This window comes from Strix uralensis, chromosome 13 (genome assembly GCF_047716275.1).
Source record: "Strix uralensis isolate ZFMK-TIS-50842 chromosome 13, bStrUra1, whole genome shotgun sequence".
Lineage (NCBI taxonomy): Eukaryota > Metazoa > Chordata > Aves > Strigiformes > Strigidae > Strix > Strix uralensis.
The window spans coordinates 18,560,229-18,587,761 of NC_133984.1; the positions used below are offsets into that span (position 1 = coordinate 18,560,229).

At 40.6% G+C, this 27,533-nt stretch overlaps 1 protein-coding gene across 4 annotated transcripts in view; it reads right to left on the bottom strand.

Annotated features, from left to right (window-relative positions):
• The window catches only part of GRIA3 (glutamate ionotropic receptor AMPA type subunit 3), a 156,670-nt gene that overhangs the window by 60,333 nt on the left and 68,804 nt on the right, over window positions 1–27,533 (bottom strand). For all 4 annotated transcript variants that reach the window (XR_012630640.1, XM_074882227.1, XM_074882226.1 and 1 more), the window contains exons 4-7: window positions 26,220–26,407; window positions 7,991–8,044; window positions 6,331–6,492; window positions 2,486–2,653 (exon numbers count right to left, since the gene is read on the bottom strand). Coding sequence is in view for 3 of the 4 variants with exons in the window: in XM_074882227.1 (XP_074738328.1) it covers window positions 2,486–2,653; window positions 6,331–6,492; window positions 7,991–8,044; window positions 26,220–26,407 (572 nt within the window). In the remaining variant the exon portion in view is untranslated. The remainder of the gene's footprint in view (window positions 1–2,485; window positions 2,654–6,330; window positions 6,493–7,990; window positions 8,045–26,219; window positions 26,408–27,533) is intronic.

Below are 27,533 nucleotides of genomic sequence, written 5' to 3' on the forward strand. Positions count from 1 at the left end.
TTTAGAGAGCGGGCAATCAAACTTACTATGGTGGACAAGGCTACATAAGCCAGCCAAATTCCTTGGACCCCAAATTATCCAGTGAGCCAAATTCAGACTGACATATAAGGAGTGTTATTTTTTTATCCGTAAGCGGATCTGAACCTTTCTTACAATAGTTTATATAATTCAGGGGTCTGGAACAACATGCGAGTTATTGCAGTCTCCAGAAAGCTGGAGAGGTGAATGGGACTTTGAAAGCCAAATTTGCCCCTAAGAGGTCTTATCAACTGTGGACTGAGCAAATGTATTTGTAGGGTAGTTGACAGATGTGGTTGCTGTGCCTGCTTTTGGCACTTGCTGGAAGCTGTCTGGCTACCTTAGCACAGCAGTGGCTATAAGTCTCAGCAGAGCTTGTTAGGTTGGCTTCATCCTGATGCATACTGAGACATGAGCATCGTGCACTTGACACCTTTTGACTTCAAATTTAATTTGTTTCCACCTTTGGTGGGAAAACTCAGCACTTTTCAAAATGTGGCTGCACTGAGGCAGGAAGACTCACCAGGACTCAGAATGCTTCTGGTAGCAGCATGTGGAGGCAATCACAAATGGAGTGACTATTTATAACTGCCCGGATCTGTTCAGGTAAACTGTCTGCCCCTGATCTGATGTCTCTGAATCAGCTTTAGAAATACAAACATGCACAGTTTTCAAGGCTGTAGGGGAGCAGACTCAGGTAATGCCCATTTCCCTCCTGCCAGCAGGATGACTATAGTGTGGCACCAAACCTCCTGCCAGCACAGGATATTTCATGGATGTCTTGGAAAAAATATTCTTATCTGAGTTGTTGCTACAGAGTGGAGAGGAAACATTGTTAAATCAAAGGTTTTTTCCTGACGCAAAGATTCAAGAACATTTTCTGAATAGAGGGAGAGAGTGTGATGGACAGGATGAGGTCTGGAAGGCAGTGTGGGATGATCTTGGGTAACACTTGTTGGAGGTGTATATAAACTTAGATATAGAAAGTCACTTAGATGACTTTCAATAGCTAAAACAACACAAGGCAAACAGCTGACAGTCAAACTTCTGCATGTTTTGCCAATCATAAGCTTGGCTTTGTATATTTTATGATTTTTTTTTTTTTTAAATAAATTCTCCTGAATAAGGGAGTGTCCTGTAGCAGTGTTGGTTTTCTTTGTTGTCATGAATACCTCGTATCTAACTCAGGAGTTTTCTGTTTTGTTTGTAATTAAGTTCAAATGGACAGTACAAATTCTTTAACTATTGTGAAGGTTGAATTTAATTAACTTTTCTTCAAAAGTGTGTAATGCTACATTAGTGAATGGGCACTTAGGGCATTTGTTAGGAAGTGACACAATGGCATAAAAAGAACTCTGGCAATGTGACCAAACCATCTCTCTCAATCTTAAGAGTGATATAATCTGATTATAACCTTCTGTAACTCATTATAACCTTCTGATATAATCCTTCCAAGTTGGTAATTGAGAAAACGCAGTAATTAAGCTAAGTGTATGAAGTCTGACCTAGGATTTATTTATACCTAACATGACCTTAGTTTTGATCTCACTCACTCCAGTTCTATGCCTGCATTAATATAATTGATTCTAATAGGTTTGGTTTAGAGTTATTTGAGCCAGATCAAAAGCAGACTATATTCTTGTCTATCTACAAAAATGTTATCCAATTTTTCCTGTTGTCACTTGCTTTAACACACATAGCAGTCTAAAAAGAGTTAAAAATCAACAAAATTAGAGACGTAAGTGAGGTAGGATCCCATGCAGTAAGTAGTATTAGGGATAAAAAACAGGCCGTGCAGAAGGTAATCAGGCTGAGTGCAAAGTTATGCCAGGAATCGGAACTGGTTTGAGGCTAAACCGTGTCAAGGTTCAGGCTGGTGCTGAAATCCAGCAGTATTGCTATGACTGACAACATTTTTTCCCCTGCTTTAAACCAATCTGAGGTGACTTTTTGCTGGCAAATTACCACAATTGCGTACATGTGTTTAAGTTCATAAATAATATATTCCTGCAAGATTTACAATAGACATGCTGAGGACCCAGTCTAGTTCTGTTAGTCAGATTTGCAGCCTCAGCCAGACTTTAGAAACTCCCAATGCATGTTCATTTGCAAAATGGCTTATACTCACTCTCATGGGAAGCTTGGGTGTTACAGGGAGTCAGACTGTAGGTGCTCTGGTGTGGACAATCAGTCAACTGCTGCACTGGTGCCAGAGGATGTGATTTTGGCCAAAGATCTGAGAGCTAATTTGTTATGCCTTGCCCTCTATTGAATATATTTTAGCCATTCTTTGGAGTTTGTCATTAAGTTTGTTTTTTTCTTTCTTTTTTTTTTTCCTGAGGAGCTGTAGCTGTTTGTGTGAGTACAGAAACTCTTGTGTACATGGAGTAGGATGCAAGTTTGGTCCCAGCAAAATTGCTGCTGTTGTGGAATATACACATTCATTAGCTGGTGTGTTTGCCCTTACCATTTTCAGTGCTCTTTCTATATCAATTCCTTGGCTCCACGGTACTGCAGGGTTAGCCAGGCAGTCTCCAGCACTACCTCTCCTGGAGACATCCACACGCTGTCTTCGGAGGTAACGGAAAGCCTCTGCTATGACTAGGACTGCATCATGGGTCAGTGCAGATGTATACTAAAATGGATGTAAATAAAATATGGTGACACACCGCAGTCTTAGAATTGCTCCAGGTTTATCAGGTCTAGTCCTTCTCTTTGTTAAAATACTCTTAGAAGAATCATGCTTTGCAAGTCCTTTTGCTTGCTCTCTGTCTTGCCGCAGATGCTTTATGTGGTTTAACAATTCTATCTATTTCAATTAACAAATTTAAAATATATTCATTTTGTACAGCATATAGCAGCAAAATCAAAAAAACCTAGTTTATAGTTTCATAAAGTTTAAATTTAATTGGAAGCTTGCTCATATAAATGAGGTCACTACAAAGGTCTGCAATTCCATGCTGGCCCATACTGCTACCAATAGCAAAGAATAGCTCATATTTGGTTTTTGCTTGGAGTATTCTTTTTCTTTTTAACAAGATTGCCAAGACAGGCAGTTTTGAATTGAGGTTAACATAAATCATTTCTGTTTGGACCACAATCCTGATTAGGTAGCATCTGTGGCAAGGAATAGATCAGATTACTTTTCTTAGAAGACAGCTATACAAGCAAGTAATCACAAAATACACTTTAGGCATTATATCTCCTTGGTAATTGCCTATCTGCCTTCTCTTACTCCACGGTAAATCTGAGGAGGGTGGTAAGCTTTGTGTAACAGCAACTCTTCAACAAAACCCCCAGACTCCTTAACTACTTGTTCATGTTGCTGTCAACTTCATCCGTTGCTTGTTGTATGTATCTGGTGACACTCCCCAATGCTATAAACTTAGTATCACCTATGAAATATCATGGAGCTGTTTTTTTTTTCACATTTCTTCCATATTTATGTGTTTGTCTGTAAGTTCTTCCCACCTACAATGGCCCAGGCTTTGCATATGACACCACTGGTTTTCACTGGCACTACAGCATACCTGTAATTTAGGGGTCTGTGTGCATGAGGGCATTTCGACACGTACATACTGGGAGCAACTGAACATGCTCGGTGTGTAAGACCAGTTTTCGTGTAACTGACCCTTCGTATTTCCACAGTGCAAGAGAATGAAGAGAATTAAAAAAGAATGTAAGGGGTATCTGCACGTACTTGTGCGTCTGCCCTTCTTTTGCCTGTGTGACACTGTAGAGCTCCTGGCTCCCCATGAACCTTACCTTGGAGTTAGTGCCAGAAGACATGCTGACCATGCATGAATTAGAAAGGAGGAAATCTATGTTTCAACTGCACGTTCAGCTACTCTCTGCGTGGATAAGACTTATTAAATTCAGAAGAATTAATTCTATGCTGTAGGACAGGATAGCACAATTGGTGGTCTGTATTTCTTAAAAATATGTATTATCTTATTGCAAGCTCTTCAGTTTGCTATAAAGCCTTAGGAAATCTGCACAGAACGAGGCGTGTCTGCATGTGCAGATCAAGAGAATTGTATCTGATAAAAAAGAGTGCAAAGGCAGGATTGTGAAGAAGGTTATACAGCAGCCGTTCTTACTGAGTTCTAAATGACAGCACTTTATAAACTCTTACTGAGTGCACGTGAGGTGGTTCCTGCTCTAACTGCGTCTAGGTACAGGCGCTCTTCTGATCCTGCCCACCTTTACCTCTTCCTGTGATGTGTTGCAATGACCACCCTCTCCTCTTTTAGTAAGCTAACAAAGGTTATACGTCACATTCCACACAACAATATAGAATCAGATAGTAATTTTAAGGTATTTGTTCTTGGGTTAAAAAAGCCTTGTAATAGATATCCAATCTAGCACTACATAAAACTTACACGCTGATAATTTTTTCAGCAGACTGCATCAATTGTCAGTAACCTTAATGCAGTCCCTTCCAAGTCATGCCAAGAGAGCGATCTAATTTTCTACTTTATTTGAATTCTACTTATAAATGCATGAGCATGCAAAGAGAAAAAAGAGAGAGAGAAGGGAAAGGCTGATAAAATACAGAATAAATTAAACATCAGGGCTTTAATCTCTAGGCAATTTTATTTCCTAATCAAAAAATATTGTACATCAATTTTTAAGTATGCTTTTTGTCTGATTGACAAATACTGTGCACATTTCTATAATGAGCAGTACATTTGTGGAAAGGTAATGTAATCTTTGTGTTTGTACCATATAGTTAAGATTCTTTTTTAAGAATGGAGAATAATTTTTCCCTCAAGGTAAATTGCTTTCAAGTGGAATAAAATCTTCCCAGGTTAACTTTATATATTTCAGAGCTTTCAAGATTAGTATGATACTTATCTTCACTTCTGCATCACTGCCAGGAAGCTTTAGAAAGCAGGTCTAGCTCCTAATCAACAGGGAACAATACACTAATCCGAGTTTTGTGGGCCTATGCTTGCCTTTCTCTGCTTGCTCTGAAATGCCAGCAAGGCTATGGGATGATGTGGGATTAAGAAAATTTTCCTTCCCCACAGAAATCACATGATCACAAGGATGGAAAAGTATTTCTCCGAAAGGCATCAGCCTTCTGGCACCAGAACCTCATAACTGGTTCCTATTATCTTATTTTATTGCAAATCTGTAGTCCAACACAGTGCTAACACCTGCCCTGGTATACCCCCACACACTGGAGCGGACTAGATTTTCCCCTCCTAGCTAGTATTTTAGGCTTTCCTGAATTCTGTCTTACTAATATCAAGACATTACTCCAGTTTATTTGAGTTATTTTGAATTTGAAATCTGTTCATCAATTTGTATGTGTCCCTCCCAAATCAAGCAGGAAAGACATGAACTGTCTCATCATGGCTTCTTAGATAGGTCTGGTTTCCCTGAGAGAGTCAGTATACATGATGTGGAGAAGTGGACTCCCGGGAGACACAGAATTTAAGGTCCTCTCATCCACCAAGAGTCCCAGGTTTTACTCACCTCTGTGCACTGATGAAAAAGAACAGGCCTCACCAAAAGAGGGAGAGAAAGAAGGAACGTAATAGGAATATTAAGAATATGCAGTGGTCCTAGAAGATTTTTATGACTTCCATCACTGGACCAAGTATCCTTGATGCACTCCCCGACTAGACAGTGAATAGCATCCCCCTCTACTATAGAGATGCTGAGGCAGAAAAAAATCTGGGGGAGATACTAGCAGGTTGCAAGTCTTCTAATAACAGCAGCTTTCAGTTCACCCAATCTATGACAGTTTTGGTGAACCTGGACTTCCATTCAAAAAAATTTGGAAATTTTATTGGTTGCAGATAATATCCAGAGCGTTTAAGTAAAGGACAGTGGTGCAAAATACAGGGTTCAATTATGAGGGCAATGGTCAGCAGTGACTAGGAGGTGGCAGTGGCTCCTCTGTGAATCCAGAGCTACTCTATTTTGCACATGAAATTCTCTATTAGCATTAAAATGGACTAGTAACCCAGAGTTTGCATCTAAAATTTAACCTAAGTAGTCCCCACACCCACCCCAAGACTAACTCAAGAAGTTCAAGTTAAAAGTGCATTGTCCACTGCACAATGACACCATTTGCAAGACCAAGTCTTTGCCTCTGAGGAACCCTCACCATAGTGGGCACTTGCATCCAACTAACAGCCTTTGCCTCTTTCTCTCTTCTGGAAGGGCAGTGAATGCTGCGAGGCATTCTCATCGGGGATCTATATAACACACATGCGCACACCTGGGGTTAAAGTCCCCCCAAATAATTGTTAAAAGCAACTCATATAATCTCCATCACTGTTAGGGTAAAATAAATACCTTTAATGGTGAGTTTTTGGCTTCAGGGAATTCCCTTTCATCGAGTCTCACCCAGCGTTGTAGAAACTGTTGAACCATTGGGTTTTCGTTATTAACAATCTGAAATCCAGTAACGTTGGCACCTCCATGCATTACTCTCTCCAGAACAATGTCTGTGAAACCCTGGGAGGACACATGTAGAACACAGGAATCATTGCCATCCAAAGTCCCTTTTCTTTGGCTCAGTTTTACCTGCTACAAGTGTAGCACAAAAGAAACAGATTAATTTCCCTCTTGTTAGCTGAAAATATTCTACCAAGGAGACAATTACTATCACAATTGGGATTGTGATAGTGGCATTGGATAGAATTTAAAATGTCTTCTTGTTCAGACCTTTGCGATAGAAAACTGCCCTGTTGTGTTGTGGCAATGCCGTACATAATATTCACCGGTCAGAACGAAAACAGTGGTGAAGCTTGAAGTACTATTTCCTCTTTTCTCCTCATCATGACGAAAATGGGTCAAAGACCTCAATCCCACTTGTACAGCAAAGTGCGCACAAAGGTTCAGGGCTGGGAGCAGAAAACCACTTAACACCCATATTGTTCTGTGGAGGCAAAGAGTACACCTCTTGCTAGGCAGTTCTCTGTCACAGCATTGCTTAACATTACACTTGCAAACAGAACGGTATGATTCTCTCCCACTCTGTTGTTATTTATACCTGAGGCAGTAAATTGGTGTCTTTTTGATTAGTATGACTTGATTGCAGCCATGTTTATCTGAATGTCAATGGTTACACATGCTAAAAGGTAACCCAGAATAAGAACCCCTGTATTTCTATGCACATGCTAATCAGCGAGATCATAACTGGTTCTTATAATGCAAAATGACACATCCTAAAGTCATACAGTACTTATACCAAGCAAGGGTATTTTGAAATTTGTCTTTTCTGCTTTAATCACCCCAAAACATGGATACAGAGAATATCCTACTAAGTGGGATTGCTAATTTGAAAGTCTGAGTTTTGGAAAAACATTTTTCCACTCACAGTAGACACAGAACCCCAAAATTAGTCTTGCTGCAGGATCAGTTACAATATAACATCTTTTCTAAGGAACTCTAGCAGATGGTGCTTCAGAGGCATCATAAACATCCCTGAAAGTCAATTTTAGAACCCAGAAGAAGCTCAGACAAAAATGTACTGCCTTGTCCTGGTAGGTCAACACATACACAGGTACCACTCTACACTCTGAAATACAAAAGAACAGCTAAACAGCCTGGCTGGTTTACTTGACGGAATTGTTCTAATTTGCAGGTTTTGACCACTTATTTTATACACAAATATGCTACAATTATTTTTCCTGGAGTGCGTAAATTTCGAATATGCTACATAGAAGATTACAGTTATTAAGTGTCTTATTTATGAGGATACAAATTAGTGGAAAACATATAATTAAATTATTAATTCAAAATGAGTAATGAGCTTCTTAGACAAAAGAAAGACCATAATTGAGTACAAATGACTATAACATACCAGTTCTATTATTTACTGAAGTAATTTCTCAAAATCCAAGAACCCATCCATGCATTTCCTCTTTTGCTGATTAAAGTTGCCACAATCTGAACAGAATATATTACCCTCTAAACCTTAGCTATACTTGTAATGAAAAAAAGTTCTTACCAGGTTAGCTAACATGTAGTGATAGCCTCTAGAATGTTTGCCAAGGATTACAACCTGTGTAAAGAAAAAAGCCATGTATTATTCAGTCGGGAAAACACCAGAGAATGAACATTTCGGTACCCCTCTATGCCCAATCCACGGGCAACTTGAGTATTACAGACCTGTGGCTTTACAGACACGATGCGGTCATTTGTGTTTTTAAAACACGTGGGCAGAGCACAAAGAAGAGTAACTCAAAGGCTGAGAAAACTCTGCTTGCAGAGATGACCCTACCTGGCAAACTTGCCCTTGTGATCACTGTCTCCCCTGCTGACCAGGTTAATTTTAGTTATGAGTTTAAGTATTTCTGCTCTGAAATGAGGTAAAATTGTAACTATTTACTTTGTTCCTTGGTTGTGGAGTGCATGAGAGGCGGGTGACACAGCCCTGCCACTCTGTTTGTTAAACTGTACCAGCACATTGGAGCTCAGTAGGCTCCAAGTCGTTCAGGGGGTTTCCTGCCATGAGCACCCTGGCCAAGCCTTGTCATATATGAATGCTTAAATTCCTGAAGTTATAAGCAGTGACCTTCATTGCCTTTTGACAGCTTTCAAAAGGCCTGAAAACTCGTCGCTTCCAGTGCATCTGAACAGACACATCTGACCTTACATGTTTCACCAAAATTTATACTAAATGTGATGTTGCACATTCCACTAAACCAACATCTCCTGCCCTTCCTGATGCCACTTGGGCATCCCTCTGTACAAATGGAATCATTAAATGGAATCGCTAAGAGACAAAAAAGCAGGAGGATGAACTGAGCAGCTGGATTCTGTAAGGGTAACGGGGAGGAGTGGAGGCAGCACTGCCTGGCAAGCCTGAATTCTGCCATCCTGTGTGCTCATCCCCATTCCAGTAATATTCTGCTTTCACAGAAAGGAGGGAAAAACACAGTTTCCATGTCTATGCAGCTGGCTGCCAGCTCACCAGCAATACCCCCTTGTGCAAGACTGTGTCACTTCATTTAGCATTATTCCCCTGCCTTCAGATTATAATCTCAGTAACATCCATCCAGTCCCACAGCCATCAGGTGGAACAATGTCCAGCAGTAAGAATTTAATTAATAGTTGTGGCGATTATGTGTGTGTGTCACTGACTATACCCTATGAGCAGCTCAAGTGAACAGATGATGCTTTTTGATGGAGAATCATCTGAAAATCTATACATACCATACTAACGTACTTCTCCATGGTCACAGATAAACACTCCAAATGCCATACTCTGAAACACATCTTTTCAACATGACCACTTACGTCTTTGCTAAAAACAGATGACATTTGAGTCATTGACTTTAGATATACTGCTGAGACTGTTAAAGTTCTTGATTAAATTATTAAGTTCCCAATTGCCTCTTTGGGTTGTCTTGTCCTTAATAGATGCCATTTCTTTTAAATTTACATTTAATTCTGTAGGAATCTGCATACTTGCAGCAGGCTGAAAATAAATTGCTGTTCGGGTCCTCTTGAGAACTGTATGTACACTCTGTTGGTAGGAAGCATCTGCTTTCCTACACTCACATTTGTTTTCTATGAAAATGTGCAGGCTTCCTTCAGATCATCTGGTGTGCATGCTATTTGCATACTGAATTCTCTGTATGTTTTAATTTCACCTTAAAGGCAACGATTTACTTTTAAAAGGTTAGAAACAAAGAACTTATTTAACAACAATACTCTTTGTTGGTTTAACCTTAATAACAAGTAAGAAAGCTTTTACATTTCTATCCAGAAATGTGTTTATTTAAGAGAAAAATACCACAACAGATGAAGTCGCAGGCTCTAAGAAAAACATACATGGAGCTGCTACAGGCATCAGGAGCGATACTGCAAATAGGAAATGCAGGATTCATTAGCATAGATCAGACTCAACTTTCATCTCATCTGTTGTCATGTCTCCAAAATGACCAGAATAATTCTGTTTAGTCCCTTAGAGAGATCCAACATACTACAGTCAAGACTTAATTCATAAAGCACCTTTCAGAAGTGGCCTGCCAGTATATCTACCCACATGATCAACCATGTTAGTTCATAAATATTTAACTGGATCTTAACAATGTTTTCAAAATTCACTACACATGCCGTCCTATATCTCAACAAGCACAACTCTCCTCCTCCCTCTCTCCCTTTCCACCCTCTACCAACTGTCCAGCATCTTGAATGGAGCTGCCAGATTAGCAAACCGAGCAGAAACAATCACAGACATCAGTGTTACTCCTAGGGGAGTAAAGGGATGGATAAAGCTTTTTTTATGAAGAAGGAAAACAGGAGTATAACAAATAAATCTCATCAACTGCTTATATATTGTGAAGCTTATATAGAAAGTGGGATATTGAATAGTGGTGCTGAATAGAAAGCCAGGATTACAGGACAAGGATTTCACAGAGCTACATGTCTTTGGTAAGTTTCACTTCCGAGACTTAATATTGCTTTCACCTTGACTGAAAGAAAAGCTTATAAGATTTTATACTGAACAAAGGAAGAGGGAAAAAATGGCTGGAAACTATCATGAATAATTCAGACTTCTGATCCTACATAATTCTTGCCTTGTAGATAAAAAGATCATAATGTCAGGTTTGATACAGAATCAAATAAAGTTTGTATTTTTAATTAACTCTTCAGATATTTCCAATTAATTAAGAGAAAATCTAGAGGGAACATAATTTAAATGTATCTGGTTTTAAAATGAAAGTCAAATCTGCTGGCCAACACCAGGTTTACGGGAAGTACAGACTTATATGCCAGATCTGAGAAATCAAGTCAGCATTGCCAATTTTAGTTTTTCATTTGCCTGGAGAAGTTATTTTCTGACTGAAAGCATAAAGACAACTCGGTTTCCACTGCATCAGTCATCATGATAATAAATAGGCAACTACAGTTTTTTGCCTTAGCTTTTACATTTTTTCTTACAGTTTTAGAACATAGCATTATAGAAATTAACTGGCTAATATTAAATTGGTATGGAGCATCATGATATTTCTAAAGCAATAATGATGATTCTCTCATGATGTAGTTCAAAGTCTACAGAATACCTAAGAGGAAGGACAGTGAACAGGAAGCAAAATAACTTCAATACTACCCTCACAATTACTGTTACCGTTTGACTTATTCCCTACTCAAATTACAACCACAGCTACTTCCTGGTCTAGAACATGGATCTGCTTTTTTGTCCATGAAAATTAAACACTGGAGTTAAGGGTAAGGGGAACATTATGAGAAGACAGGTTAACTCTCAGAGGAAAGTCAAGGCAGGGAAGCCATTTTAAACAGTAGTGATGGAGACAGATCCGGAGGTTTCACTGGAACATTTCTCCGAGGACTTGACGATGAACTAGAATGGTAAGAACAGAATGTGTAGGTGAACAGTAGTAACAGACCAGAGGCAAGGAAAGAATGACAAGACTCTGTAGGCTCAAAAGAAATCAAGCGATGGAAGAATAGTATAAGTTTGATAGGTGGGACTGAGCAGTCATATTTTGTCTTTTAAAAATACCAATGGCTTGTCTCTGATTCGTAACAGGGAAAGATAATTCTTCTTTTATGGATGGAGGAAATCACAGAACAGATGAGGTTGGCAGAGGCCTCTAGAGATTGTCTATTCCAACCCCCTAGCTCAAAGCAGAGGCAGCTAGAGCAGGCTGCTCAGGACCGTGTCCAGTCAGGTTTTGAATATCCCCAAAGACAGAGATTCCACAAGCTCTTTAGGCAGCTTGTTCCAGTGTCTGACCACCCTCACAGTAAAAATTATTTTTCTTATGCATTTCCTGCATTTCAGCTTGTGCCCTTGACTCTTGTCTTGTCACTGGGCACTGCTGAGACTCTGAAACTCAGTGAGACTCTCCGAGAAGAGTCTGGCTCCATCTTCTTCATTCCTTCCCAGCAGGTATTTGCAGACAGTATGAATATCCCCCCTGAGCTTTCTCCTCTCCAGGCTACACAACCCAAGTTCTCTCAGACTTTCCTTGTATATCAGATGCTCCAGTCCCTTAATCATCGTAGGGCCCCTTCACCGGACTTGCTCCAGGATGTCCACATCTCTCCTATACTAGTGAGCCCAGAACTGTACACGGCACTTCAGATGCAGCCTCAGCAGTGCTGAGTAGAGGGGAAGGATCACTTCTATTGACTTGCTGACCATGATAATCCTATGCAGCCCAGGATGCTGTTGGTCTTTGTTGTGAGAGTGCAGTGCTGGCTTGTGCTCAACTTGTCTGCCAGGACCCCGAGATCCTTCTCTACAGAGCTGCTTTCCAGTCAGGAAGCTTCTACCCAGTCTGTACTGGTGCATGGGGTTATTCTTCCCCAGGTGCAGGGCTTTGCATTTCCCTTTGCTGAACTTCATGAGGTTCCCCTGCATCCACTTCATCAGCCTGTCAAAGCATGGCAGCACAACCACCTGGTGTATCAAACACTCCTCCTAATTTGGTATCTGCAAACTTGCTGAGAGTGCACTCCATCCCATAACCTTCAGATCATTAATACAGAGGTTAAACAGTATTAGCCCAAAGTACCCTTAGGGTACTCCAAATAGTAACTAGCCTCCAGCTGGCTTTTGTGTTGCTGATCACAACTGTCTAAGCCCAGCAGTTCAGTCACTTTTAAATCCACCTTACTGCCTCTGTGAGCTTTGATTTAAAGAGTCATTGAAAAATACAAGCTAAGAGGATATGCTTGCACTTTTTGCCTAGAGAAGTAGCTATCGCAATTTTGGCAGAAGTGAAAAGAAAACCACCATGTCCAATTAATACCTGTTTGGAGCTCATCTTTCCTTCATTTGAATCCACTGCCATCTGGTCAGTCTAGTCTGTTTAATCACAGTTATTTATCATATTTTATTTACAAACGAAAAAAGAAAGAAAAAAAATCAGATCACAAAAGTACAGACTACCTATCCACAGCTCAAACCCCCGATATTTTACGAGTCTATTAGATCTTTCCATAACATAAAATACTGATGCTGACAGGCAGTATTGCCACAAAGAAGGTCTAAAGATTTTTACTGTGCTTTTCATACCTGACAAGTGGCAGAAATATGCCACTTAAATGGAATGACAGGCAGAGATCTGACCTGCTGTAATGTGTCTTTCCATTTCAACCATATCTGGGAACAATGAGGCAGCTTAACTATAGAACTCTTCTTTCCTAGGTTTTAAAAAGACAGCAAGAAAAATGAGATTTCCTATAAGCTCAGAGTAAAAAAGGATTTTGTTGTCTTTGTTGAGGTTATTCATGCATTAATTTTGGTTCCAATTTTGCCAAAAGCCCACACTTCAAGCATTTCTACTGATTTTTAAGTAAACGTGTAAGTTTCTGAGGACAGGAGAGCTTAGCCACCTCCAGTTGAGCAGTAATGTGCCTTTATACCTTTCTATAGAAATACAATTATGACACCTTTGCCTTTAAAGCAGTGTGCAAATGCCAGAAGTGATGGCACAATTCTTTCTTTTCGCAGCAAACAAGCGAAACATATAAATGGACTCAGGTCTAAAAAAAATTCAACAGCATCGTCAGGATCAGCTATCAGTGTTGATTGCACTTTGTGGAAAAGCACTGATATCAAGCACAAGCAACAACTGTCTGGCAAGCTTAAATTGTTGTGGAGCACACTCTCTTCTCTCCTGGGTATCAGGTCAGGCGTTTTCTAGTTTCCATCCCTATTGATAGCAGTTCTGTTCTGAGCTTATCTTATCTGAGCAAGTCCTACCTGATATTGGACTAAATGATTGAAAAGTTGTGCCCTGTGATGCAGCACCCTACTGGACCAGTGGCACTGTTGGTCTTCACGACACACTTAAGAAAGGAGAGGAACAGAGTATCAGGGTGACAATCTAATTAGTTCAATAAAAGCTGAAGTCAAGGCCCCAAAAGTTTGTCAGTATGTTAGCAAGGATGTTTAGCTTATCTTGAGTGGCATCTGCAATGTACTGCATCTCAGCTCTGTTTCTACCACTCAGGAAAACGAGAGACCGAAGAAGCCCTTCCTTCAGCTGGGAAACAAAGTCCTCTCCCTGGCCTCCCTCCCACTCCTGTAGACCCCTGCTGCAGTAGGGGAGCTGCCCACGGGACTTGCAGCCACTGCACTTCAGTTCTCTGGGGTCAGCGCACTGTTGACCGCAATGCAGTTACCTTCTACCGGGTTATTATGTGTGCGAAGGTGCAACAGCATTTGACAGCCATACATAATCGTTCCTCTCTGTTTACTTTGCACAGGTCACCCCTTGTCATGTAAATTTTCCAGGTACGAGTAGGATAAATATGAGGAGAACATAAAATAAAAGCTCTCCTGAAATGTGAACAGGATTTTCCTCATCTAACCAGATGCCACAGTAAATATAAGATCCTTTGTAACCTCAATAGATCCATTTGACTGTAAGTTTGAAGAGCCCACTCCCGTTTTCCAATTTACACACATGCTCCTGCAGAAAGAGTGAGTTCCCTTTGAGGATTATAAACACTAGACAAGGCTCAATCTTCTCTCAGTAAAGTTATAAAAAAATGGCTTTTTTGGTGTCATGATTGTGCCTCTTTCTATTACACCAACAAAACCAGTACCAATATATGAGGTTCCAAAGGAACCTCAATCCTACGGTGGCAAAAGATACATCACAGCTAGTGGTGGTCTGTCACAGCCAAACAAGTGACACTTGTCCTGCCTTAATTTCACGGAAATAAAGCCATTTCCACGTTCCGTAGAAGCGGCTTCCCTCCTGCACAGGGTCAAAACCTCATGATTGTAACTGTAGTGAAACCCAGGGAAGGTGATTTATTTCTTCACTTAGTATTAACAGGATGGGAATCTGGCCACCAGGGATTGTGATGCTGCAAAATATGCAGTAAACAATGATTTCATTTATATGAAGAATGAGTTCTATATTAATTTGACTTAAATATTAAAGGAAGAATGTATTAAATATTAAGATAAATATTCCACACAGGTATTATTTGTTGCAGATAAAAATAACTGCATATATAGTTGAGATTAATTAATTCACCATTTCAGAGGCTTCATGTCCTTTAGGGAATGTCACAAATCCATACACAGTCCCAATTGCTGGATTTTGTAGTGCAGTAAAAACGTTTGTGACTACACCTCATAACCAAAATTCTACCTTCCTTTATAGCACAGTATCAAGATCATTTGCTTGGGCTTATAAAATGTTCTTCAGACAGCTTTTGGCTCTTCTGCAATGTATCTCTCATGGGAGATAATCTCCTAGAGAAGAAGAATCTCCTAGAAGAAGGGGACAAAAATACGCATGGTGGAAGCAGGGATCTGAGATGCCTCTGAAGCATTTTATTAAAGTTACTCCCTCTCTGGCCCCATTCTTGTGCCCTTCTTTCCCTTGCCTCTCTTCTTGATGACAGTCACATCAAGAGTGAAATTTTACTTTTAGGCCATCTCCAGATAGATGATGGCTGTGCATGTTAGTCCTTGGAGGGTAATTAAATGCAACATCTGAAAGCGGTATTGTACTTCGTTCTCCCTCCATATGGCTAAACTTTCTTTTCCCATAACTAATCTGACATTTGCTGATTGAAGATTTTGTAGTGGAATATGCATTCAATTTGTGCATAAAAGCTTACATTAGAAATTACTTAGGAAAAAAATTACAAACTGCAACATAGGTTCTGAGGGCATGATACTTTCTCGTAATTTCTTTCAGTGTGATGACAAAGTTTTCTGTGAATTTTCTGTGCCCTGAAACAATTTTCCTAAATTCATTTTCCTTGGTGTGACTTAGTAATATTGTCAGATTAACTAATCTGATGGCACACTTATTGTTAAAGGACGTATTCTACTGCAAAACATCAGGCCCTGGAGGACACTGAGATGAAGAGTTTTATGATCCCTGGTAACTGACATTCATAATCACAATTATTTACTCTTTAAGCTGAACAAAATTCATTAAATAAACTTTTCTTTATATCAAAATCTTTTCTTTGTTCAGACAGATGAAAGCAGTGTTATATCTCTCAGGATTGCATCTCTCTTCACAAGTCATGTCCTTCAATACAGAGACCTTCACATCAAAATCAATCAAAACTTAAGCTACCCTACATCACTTGAAGCTATTTCACTAAAAATAAGATCAGATATGGGGGGCTGTTACAATCATAACAAAAATTCTTCATAGCGTATGAAATGGATACTCAAAATTGCCAAGATCTTTGCCCCTCATTTTGCCAAGATATTCTCAAGAGAAGATGCTCGTTCCCAGAGATCTTCCTTGAAAAGATGTGTTGTAGAAATTTTTCATTAATGAATTCTTTAGCTTCTTGAGTGAGACTAATAAAGCAAAAGTTGTGTTCTTGTCATGGTTTAAACCCAGCTGGCAACTAAGCTCCACACAGCCGCTCGCTCCCTCCCCTCTGGTGGGATGGGGAGGAGAATCAGAAGGGTAAAAGCGAGAAAACTTGTGGGTTGAGATAAAGACAATTAATAGGTAAATAGATAATTTGTTAATAGTAAAACAAAAGCCGTGCACAACCAAAGCAGAACAAGGAATTCACAGAATCACAGAATCATTCAGGGTGGAAAAGACCCTTGGGATCATCGAGTCCAACCATCAGCCCTACTCTACAAAGTTCTCCCCTACACCATATGCCCCAGCATCTCATCTAAACAACACTTAAACACATCCAGGGATGGTGACTCCACCCCCTCCCTGGGCAGCCTATTCCACTGTCTGACCACTCTTTCTGTGAAAAATTTTTTCCTAATGTTCAGTCTAAACCTCCCCTGTTGGAGTTTAAAGCCGTTCCCCCTCGTTCTGTCATTAATCACCTGTGAGAAGAGACCAGCACCAACCTCTCTACAATGTCCTTTCAGGTAGCTGTAGAGAGTGATGAGGTCTCCCCTCAGCCTTCTCCTCCTCAAACTGAACAGCCCCAGCTCCTTCAATCTCTCCTCATAGGATTTGTTCTCCAGGCCCTTCACCAGCTTCGTTGCCCTCCTCTGCACTTGCTCCAGCACCTCGATATCCCTCTCGTATTGAGATGCCCAAAACTGGACACAACACTCCAGGTGTGGCCTCACCAGTGCAGAGTACAGGGGGACTATCACCTCCCTACTTCTGCTGGTCACACTATTTCTAATACAAGCCAGGATGCCGTTGGCTTTCTTGGCCACCTGGGCACACTGCTGGCTCATGTTCAGCTGCTTGTCAATTAGAACCCCCAGATCCTTCTCTTCCACACAGCTCCAGCCACACCTCCCCAAGCCTGGAGCCATGCATGGGGTTGTTGTGGGCCAAGTGCAGGACCTGGCACTTGTCCTTGTTGAAACTCATCCTGTTAATGTTGGCCCACTGATCCAATCTCTCCAAGTCCCTCTGTAGTGCCTCCCTATCTTCATGCAGATCGACACTCCCGCTCAACTTGGTGTCATCTGTGAATTTACTGATGATACACTCTGTGTCCTTATCAAGATCATCAATAAAGATGTTGAACAGAAATGGTCCCAACACCGAGCCCTGAGAAATTAGGTAAACTGAGGCACACAGTTTTCATTGTAACATACATAAATTTCCCATTTTCTCCATACCTCCCATCAGCATGTCTGAGTAAAATCCCAGTATTGTTCCCTGGAATTGAACAAGAGTCCTTGGAAACAGAATTCTGCTTATATAAACCATTACTGCATGTCAGGATCACTTCAAACTATTATTTGGATATAACCCAGAAGTGTCGCAGTAATTCAGTCCCAATGCTCACATGAGAATCTTTTGGAAGGGATTTTGTACTGCAGAGCACTGCCTTCAAGCAGCCCGAAAAATACTGAATAATAATAATTCTTTTTTTTTTTCTGTTTTGAGCATTTTCTTTCCTTTCTAATGCCCTTAATTAATGAAATTAAGAAAAATAATAAATCAGTGCAACCTCCTCTAGGAAAAACAAGGTTACTTTTTCTCATATTTTTTTATTATAAATGGAATTTTACAGTGACTAGAATTGCAATCAATTTGCTCTTTTCACTGCTTTGAAGGAGTTTGAAAGGTTTACTCCGCTTCACTCTAAACAGCACTCTGCAATATTCCCCATATAACTTGGTGCATAAACCATGAACTGAGATTACGAAGAGTTAATTTATTTTTACTAGACTTAGTTTATGCAGCAGGGGAGGCTGTTTTACTCATATGAGGTAATAAAGTTACAGCAATATTTTTCTCTTCTGATTCTTTACATGCGTTCTCCCAGGATAGAAGATACTCAGGGTACTTTTAAGGGTCTATGTATATTGTTGATAATCTTATTCATTACATGCCTTGGAAGAACCAGCTTCCAGTAGTACATACACCATTATACCTATATATGCACGCCCATGGTGTGACATGAACAAATTTAATTTAGTAACATAAGCTTTTTTAAGCCCGGGAACACTAACTTCCTCTAAAATTGTTATGCTGTTTTCCATCTTACTGGCTGAATACTGTGGGATGAGTTGTATCTGAGGTTTAGCTGATGACTTATCAGGCCTGATTCTTTATAAATTTAGCCCAGGCTGCCCTTGGTCGCTTTAATCTGCTCCACAGAGGCCGGTGGCATTGCACCGGTATGAAGGCGGGATGAGATAGGAATCACGTATGAATGTATAACTACAAGCAGTGAGTGATCTGCACTGGGATGGTACTTTGCCATATTACGGCCTGATCCAAACCCATCTGTAGCCCAGAGCAAGTGCACCATAGCTCTGGATCACACCCAGGTACCTCCTATTGAGGGACTTCCCCCTGCAAGGCTGCAGCTATCAGTTGCTAGTGTCTTATATACTGCACCACCAGCATCTGGGCTAAAAAAGTCCAGTGAGGTGTTCCCACTCTGGATATCTTGCTATTTGAACACTGCCTTATGAAATGCACTTGGGAACATCTTGGTGCATGAGGGGCCCTGAAAAGCACCAGTAGTTCTCTTCTTCCCTCAGATTCATATCACACCAAAGCCATTAATCCTGGCTTAGTCAGCTGTGAAGAAAAGACATACGCTCTTGTGCGGCTTTTCTCTTACTGAGTTAGGACTTCTCCCCTTTGTAAATGAACTTATGAGACACCAGAACTATCACGCTGTCTCTGGTGATGTACAACGCCTGTTTGCACAGTGGTATTGTGCTATTACTATTCATTTTGATAGTGTGTTTCCTTCCTCTCCCTGCAGTTGGTTCATCTGAATTGTCGCCAAGATGGTTGCCTTGGAAACTAATTAAGGAAAGCCTTTGGTTAGAAGCAGAGTTTCAAGCATTAAACTATTTGAGAGACAGATGCAGAAATTAAGGTAATGTCTGCTAAGATGAAAGGGTTTATCCTTTATATGGAGAAGAAAGAACCACATTAAATGCTAGGACTGTAACAAAGCAACTTCTCTACAACACTGACTTTTAAAACCTGGAAGAGATGTGTGAGCGAGGGATTTTAAAATCAGCCAGGGGCTTAGAAGAGGTGACAAAGATCCCAGAGCTATTAGGGATGGGGAGATGGACAAATCCAGTGGGACAAAAAACTCAGGAGATCACATGTTGAGCAAATTCTAGCCAGCTCTCCCTTTCCCTCTGTATCTTTAAAATACTTTTGGCGAATGCTGTTTTTGAAAAATACCAGTACAGCTAATGAAAGACCAAATCCTCTCCCCACAGTCCAGGTAGGGCATGAGAAGCATCAGTGTGTACATTTGCTTCCAAAGTACATCAAATACAGGAGTGAGAGGCTACTGCAAATGGCCCTGAGGCTCAACTTTTCTACTGAGACTGTCAACAAGGGTAACAATTAGTGCCAGCTGCAGAAGCAGCTCATACAATGTGGACACAGGCCAAATAACCAGTGGGACCCTCAGAGGGCTTTCTAATGGCAAACACACATGCACAAACCTGTGGACTGAAAAGCTGCAAAGAAAGGTGAACTATGCGGCAAATTCTGCTTTTACAGCTGCCTATTAACTGAAGTTCAAAGCAAATACAATCTCTCCATGAGCACAATGGTATCAATTTAAATATTGTCTCCAGGATAACGGTTGACTCTATACTTGCAGCAGTGTAACTGAGAAAAGATTTTGGTTCTTTGCACATTTAATGGCAATGCAGAGGTTGCCATACAAATATGCTTGTAACTGCATAAAAACATACTACAAATGTTGTGGTAAAAATATGCAAAATATCAAAAGCAGATGCATGTGTGTGCATTGGTGTGTGCATTTATATCCCATGAATTATCATAAAACATAAAATGAGTAATTGCTACTATCACAGAAAAATAAAAACTCTAATGGTGACTTCAGGTTCATATGCCTCTGGCATAAGAAACCAGAGTTGCTTGGCAGTGGTCTTCTATATACAGCAGCTTGCACATTTACGGTGAGACATTTTGTATTAATTATTATTATTACTAATCAGATACCTTTAAAACTGTGCTTTAATGTCTTTTGAACACTTTTAAGCTTTGTGTGCCATTACCTCAGTCATTCTGCAGGATGACTAATACTTTGTTAAATTCCTGTCATTTGGAACCTGCCCTGCTTTATGAAGTCTGGATGACGGCTTTGGAGAGACATTACTATTTAGAAGCTAGAAATTCTCTCCTCAGGTATGACCGAAATGCGCTATACATGGGGTAGATTAATCCAAGATGTTACTTCTCTCTGCTTTAGCAATCCATCTCTGACCCTTTATTAGTTTTACAGCTGATAGGAGCAGGCCCTTTAAGGCAGATACAGCTGTCGCTTTTGACATATGCCCATTTTTTACTTACTTTCTGCTAGCTACAGTCCTGAGGGTGACTGACCTAAGTAATTCCCCTTTCCTCCCCACATGACCGTATGGACCTGTGAGCTGCTGAAACTCTCTGAATATGAAAGAAAAGAAGTGACCTTTCATTCTGCTTTAGATCATGGTTTCAACAATACTCACGGGCAACTAATGAAGAAATGTCCTAAATTTTAAGTTTCTAGTTCATTGGAAACGTAAAAATGAACTGTACCAGTTTCTGAGTGACATTACACAGCACTATACATATCAGATACTCAGCTGAACCCCCTCCCTCTGCTCCCTGTCCAGCTCCACACAGAGGATAAAATCAGGCTGACACAGCCGTGGCACCGAGCCCTGGAGAAGGTGGCAGGGACACAGAGCTCTGGAGGCTGTGCTCCATGCAGCGCAGCCCCTTCAGAGGACACGGCACCACTGGGGTTCAGAAGCAAAGCAGAAGCTGAAGCTACCCATAGCTCTGCTCCTCCTTCAAGCATACCACAGTGTTTATAGGCAGTTATTATATTTTTAATTGCTACAGAAAACACAGGCAAACCCTCACCAGACTACCTGTTTATAATGTAACACATAAACCAAGAAGCTTACATGAAAGTGGTGTTGATTTTCTTCACTTACACTCTTCCTTCTTGTTTTTTTAAATGATTATTGATCAACCGAATACTGCAGTTTTGTATTTATACTTATGACCCCCCAAATGTGGAAGCTGTTGTGCAGCGAGCACACTCCCCTGAGATCCGAACAGCTCTGCAGAGGGATGCAGCTGTGGCTTTACTGAAAACCTCCAGACCCATTTTTCTAATATCAAAATTTCAGACCCAAAGGTCAAGTCCACAGTCAGTGCTTGCACCAGACAGAGTTCAGTCAATCAGATTACCCTTCTTAATCCTAGGGATGCTTTACTTCAAGTCTTCTGTGACTGTTTGACTGTCATTGTAAAATTTTGGGGACTGTAATATTGCTTCTGCTTTGTGAGATGCCTCCACTCAATACAGACATTGCCTTGAAACCTAACTTTTATGACTATGTTTGGAGATAGTGTCCTTTTGATAAAAGCATGCAGCCTCTGGAATAAACTGGTCTTTTGTAAAGTTTCACCATTATGATCCTGAATGGAGTTTCTTCCTCCTTATTTTCCCTCAGGAGATTTTCTTCTAAATGGACATAAAGCCACTCTAGTCTGAAATACAGCTTGTTATCTTGGGAATAAGAAAAACCTATTTCTTAACTCAAAAACATGTCTCTAAATACACGGTTGAACAGGCTAAAGCTTACTGTTAGTTCTCAGAAGAAAATGTTCTTCTGTTTATGAGAACAAAATTTTATATCTATCTGTGAAGGAATATTTTAGCATCAAGGGACAAGAAGTGTGGGGAGCTTATGAATTTCACATGATGTAAGTGTTGCTATCTATGTGCTTGAGAGGCCACTAGATGATTAAATTGGATATAGTTTTGTTGTGCAAGGAGGGATATGGATCCACATACTCAGTGGTTATAGAACTATAGGGTAAGTGAACAAACAGATGGTAACTTACAGAATGACTATTAATCTCTCTGGTTCCCCTTACTCTGCAGCTGAAGAGATAGGGCCAGAGGTGATTTGGGCAGGGTATCCACCCCTAGGACACAATATGGGGTCCATCACAAGATTCTGTGGAAGGGGAATGAAACCAGATGTGCTGCAGAGTGAAACCTGGCACAAAATAGGTTACCCAGGCAGAGTAGGAGCTGAGGTGTCCTCTTTCCCCTACCTTACATTTACATACCAGGGGGAGAGAGCTGGGAGAGATCCCTTCCTGGGTACCAGCCAGCCCTGAGAAGAGAAATACTTCATATGACAGGTTTCAGATCGTGGAAACACAGGGATATACAGATGTGCCAGATGTTAAAGGCATATGGAATACTCAAGGTCACTGACTCACATGTCTGTATGTTGCTGGAGGAAAGTACAGAATATTCCAGCAAAACCTGAGGTCTCTGAAGAAAATCCTCAGATGCATAATTGTCTTTAGATAAGCCTACCCTTTTGGAAGAGAGGTATACCCTGGTTTGACCTGGCTGAAAAAAAGCATCAAAGGAAGAGAACTGCACACACTTACCAGCCTGATACAGGAGAATAGGTCACTCTTACTTAATCCAAGCACTAATACAAAGCCACGATATGCAGTTTCTGAAGCAGAGAACTGACAAGCTTGCCGAATGGCCTGGCCAAGAGCCCAAAAGTCTTATAGCAAACTCAGCACGTGTGTAGACTATTTAGTGGTTTACAGTCTGTTTATTTCTACTATGACACTTGTTCTTGAGTAAATCCTGTTTAAGCTTCTGAAATCCAGGGTCACTGGCAAATGCTGCTGTTGTCCCTGGGAAAATGAAAGGCAGGTGACACACATCCCCACAGTGACCGCAGTAAACCCCATCTCTGGAGGGAGGCATCTCTCCCAGAAGATGATGGGAGGGTTGACCTTTGAAGATGTGCTCCTGAGGAGGCCAAAAAAGGGAGAGGGATGGAAAGGCAGCTGGGCTGAGGCAGCCTATGCCAGCCCTCTGTGGGACAGAGTTTGTTCATCAGTACTCTGCTGTAACAGGTATAGAGTCTTGGCTTCCCTTTGCTCTCACTGGGAAAAAGCTCTTCAGAGCCACCTGCAGCTGTGCAGTCAGCATGCTGTTAACGCGCTCTTAGCTGAGCAGGCTTTCTAGACTCTGCACAAAGCACCGATTTGACTTTCTAAACTGCAATAAACCCCTAGATTTGAAATATGCAAATCCAGAGTTAACTTTCCCCTCAACGGTATGCTATCAGCAAACAGTTGGCTAAAAAGAAGACAACTCACCACTTGCTTGAATAAACTGGCTAGCTGGATTAAACACCACACATATTTGTGAGGCTTTTTAAACTCCTTTATGAGAAGATAATAAGGTGAGCAGAGGAGATGGAAGGAAAAGCCTAAAACCAGTAATTGTTCAGCTATCAACCTGGGGTCCACCATTACTGACTTTCCCTGCAGAAACATAAGTCATTGCTTTTGAGTATCAGATAACAAAACCTCAGGAAATTGTTGCCAGAAGAGATTTTTAGCACCAGACTAGGATCTTCTTGGGCAACTCTTTGTCAAGTGAATGGTTCTGATAAAATAAATGGGACAATACTCATAAAAAAGTGCTGTATAACCGGACTCCTCTTGTTAGACTGCTAAAAAGACATGATTAGCATTAGAGTATTTATCTCAGAAGGTATGTTTAGTTTGCTTTACTATCTAGCTTGGTTTCCTAAACAAAAAGTTTTAAATCCGTTTTTGATATTGCAAATTCAAACAATTTTGCTCATGAGTATCTTCAATGAAATTAAGTGGAAATAGTGATATTACAGCAATACAGTGAGATATATGTCACAGTCTTTATGTGTGAAAATGTCTGCAGGGATTTGATTGCAAAATAATGGATAGTGTTCAACTGATTGGCTAAAACTGGTTGATACGGTCCTAAAATCCAACTCCAAGAAAATTTGAGGATCTTTTAGAAAAATTTGAGATAATTTGGGTAAGTATTTCATGGAAATGTCACAATTTTGTGGAAATAAAGTTCAAAAGATGGACAGCGGGCATAACACAGAGAAAGAGCCATTTCACAGTACAGAGATGGGCTATACACAATACAACAATGACAACAAAAAGGCTCTAATTATCCAAAAGTGTGAGTACTCTACAGCGTACTGTAGAGTCCGGAGAAACCTGGAGGGCCCAATAGCAAATCTTTAGTTACACAGATGCAAGTCACATTGATAGAAAGCTGAATCAAACATTTAATAAAATTACAACCTCACTAGATTTGAATTTAGAATGCTTGCAGAAGAAAAGAGTTCACCAGTTTTTTGCTATATGGTTTGCTTGGTATACATCTTTCATTTTAGGCACTGGAATGGTTTGATTATTTTTTTTCTCTCACTTGCACAATATAAGGAAAAGAGAGAATCAAATGTAAATGGAGTTAGAAAGAGCAAACAAAAGGCCTGTTCCTCAGTTGAGAGTGGGCTCAAAGAGCTATTCAAGGTTGGCTCAGGAGTGCTCTCCTGCATCATTTTCAGAAGTGTGGGCTGTGGGTATGGTGTTCTGCATATTCTGCAAGAACGTGAGCAAACTAAAGAAAAAAAAGAAAAAAAATAAGCTTACACTTTGCTGTATGAATTTCCCCACAGAGACCACTCATCACATTGACTAAAAATACAGTTTAAAATGCAGTGCTATGTATTAGTATCACAACCACACTAGCTGTCAAGAGTTACAGATCAGCATTGGCCCATGCTATGTTCGCTTGAGCACCTTTCCTTCCTGCAAGGAACCTTGCAACCAGCAACCAGCAGCTATGGGACCTGGCCGTGACTCAGTCCCCACAGACTGGCCCTCAGGGATACACCTCAAGGCTTGACAGGAACTGAATATTTTGAGAAGGAACTCAGTAAATAGAGCTTTTGCATTTCCCAGGGTTTATGGCAGTGAGGTCAGTTTCCTACTAGTTTACAATACAACATTTCTAAGAGATATGCTAATGCTTCATGAAATTTAAATGTTACTTTTGATCTATTCCATACTATAAACCCACAGTTAAATTTATGAAGTGGCAATAATCAGAGACTTTTTCAGTCTTAATGTAGGTGAATTCCCACATGCCTATGAATAAACAAGCAGCATGGATTTGGTTCCACACCAACACCAGGTTTGCTGTGAGCCCAGGCGGCAGGGAACTGTCCTGCTTCTGCTCCCTGTGTTGTGTATCTGTTAGCACACCCCTTCAAGCACATTGCACAGCACAGGCATTCTGCATAGCACCCTGGGATGGCCACAGGGTATGGCCATTCCTCTGGGAACACTGGGAAGGCCACGCAATAGCAAAACAGTCAACCCAAAAGTGCGTCTCCCTCAGTGAAGGTGCTTAGACTCTAGCACAATTCAAGCCATCAACTGTATCGGCAGAGGGAAGGGCTTTATGTACCAAAAAGTGCTAATGAGCTATTTGGACTTCTAGCTGAATTTTTCATTAGCAGTATTTCCATGTGGGCATTCTTTAAGATGATTCAAAACTACTTCACTGGCTTTTTATGTCTTGTTTCATGTTCCACTTAACAAACTGCACCTGTCTTGCAATCCCTGCAAGTAGCCCTGATGCCAGTAACATTACTCTGGCAGCTGAGGTTTTAGGTTCTTAACCTACTTAAAAATAATTCATTATTAACATCTGGGAAAAAATATCACAGAGACATTTCCTGGTAGGTTACATGTAAGTGCTGCCACCAACTATGAGCATCACTGAGGCATTTTAATTTCACTAGGTAACCGGCCAGTTGTTTGGACTCTCATCTCAATGGATATTTAATTAATTTCTAGAAACAGACAGTTCTGGAAACATTAATGATGTCTGTCACAGAGAGATCACAGTATCAGAAAAGCATATACCTGTTCCAAAATGGTGTTGATTCTGTCTACTTCACAGTCAATTAAGTATCTTTTTTCTTGCCGCCTGTCCATCTCCTCTATAATTCTTCTGAACTCTTGAACATCCTTTATGCTTCCTACAGATCTGGCTGTCACTTGCCAGTTGTTCTGTACTGCTGCTTCCATAATCGCTTGAAGAATGGAAAATCCTGTAGGGGGAAGAGACAATACAACCATTTAAAAACAGAACAAAAATAAAAACTATTTTCAATATTTGACAAAGGGTTCACAAAAACTTGTATCATCTAAAGGGACACAGACTAGCTAACGGCCTGCAAGTGCTTCATTACTTGAGAAAGCAACAGTGTAGGGACCAGTTTCTTTCTTCAGCTATGCCACCGCCAAAGTCACTGACTTCAGCAGAACTGCTTGGCGGTATATTACTGTGAGGCGTATCAGAATCTGTCCAATATATCATATTATGATCCTCTCGGGGATGTTTATGGTCATGCTGGGGTCTGTGCCAGCTGAGAATAGGAGCCTGCAGCCATTACTTGGGCAAAAGTCCATCAGCTTGAAGAGCCGGACAGAAGGGGTAATTTGCCTGTGCAGACTGCAGCAATGGGTCATTAACTGGCAAAGATCCAAGCACTGCACAAGAATGCCAATTAAGTCATTGTACTGGTTATCAGAGCCACGAACCACAGGAGAATATTTTACTGATACTCACTTTGATTTCAAAAAATGTTTTTAAATATGGAGTCTAGCAGCATTAACCACACTTTCAATGCTTTCATTAAGGTAATATCAACTCATTTAGCAGCCTCAACAGGAGAGAAGCAGCACAGAATGACCAAAGACTGCACAGTGGGAAATTATACAAGCAAACAGCATTTACTTTCTTGTGAACAGCCGTGTCTCGGCGGCAGACAGAACTCAAGTCCCTAAGTGAAAAGTGGTGGAACTGGGAACAGTAATCTCCTTCAAGTCATGCTATGTAGGAGCCGACATTGATTTGTATACCTCCATTATAGTATGTAGCTGGGAATTTGGCAAATTACCGGTTTTGATTCAGGAAATTAAAATTTTTGCATACTCCTAATTGTTTCGAATCTGGGTGGATGCCAAAGACAGAGGTCATCTACTTCAAGCAGACACAGTGGTTTCCAGTAGATTTCGTTGTACAGAAGCATCCATATGAGCGGTGTTTCTGTCCAGATACTTTATTTGCAAAACTTTCAGTCCAACCATTTAGTTATACTGTGCATTTCTTACCCACAGCAAGATCTGAGAGGCTCAGAATGTGTTCACACACACAAACACATAAACATACAG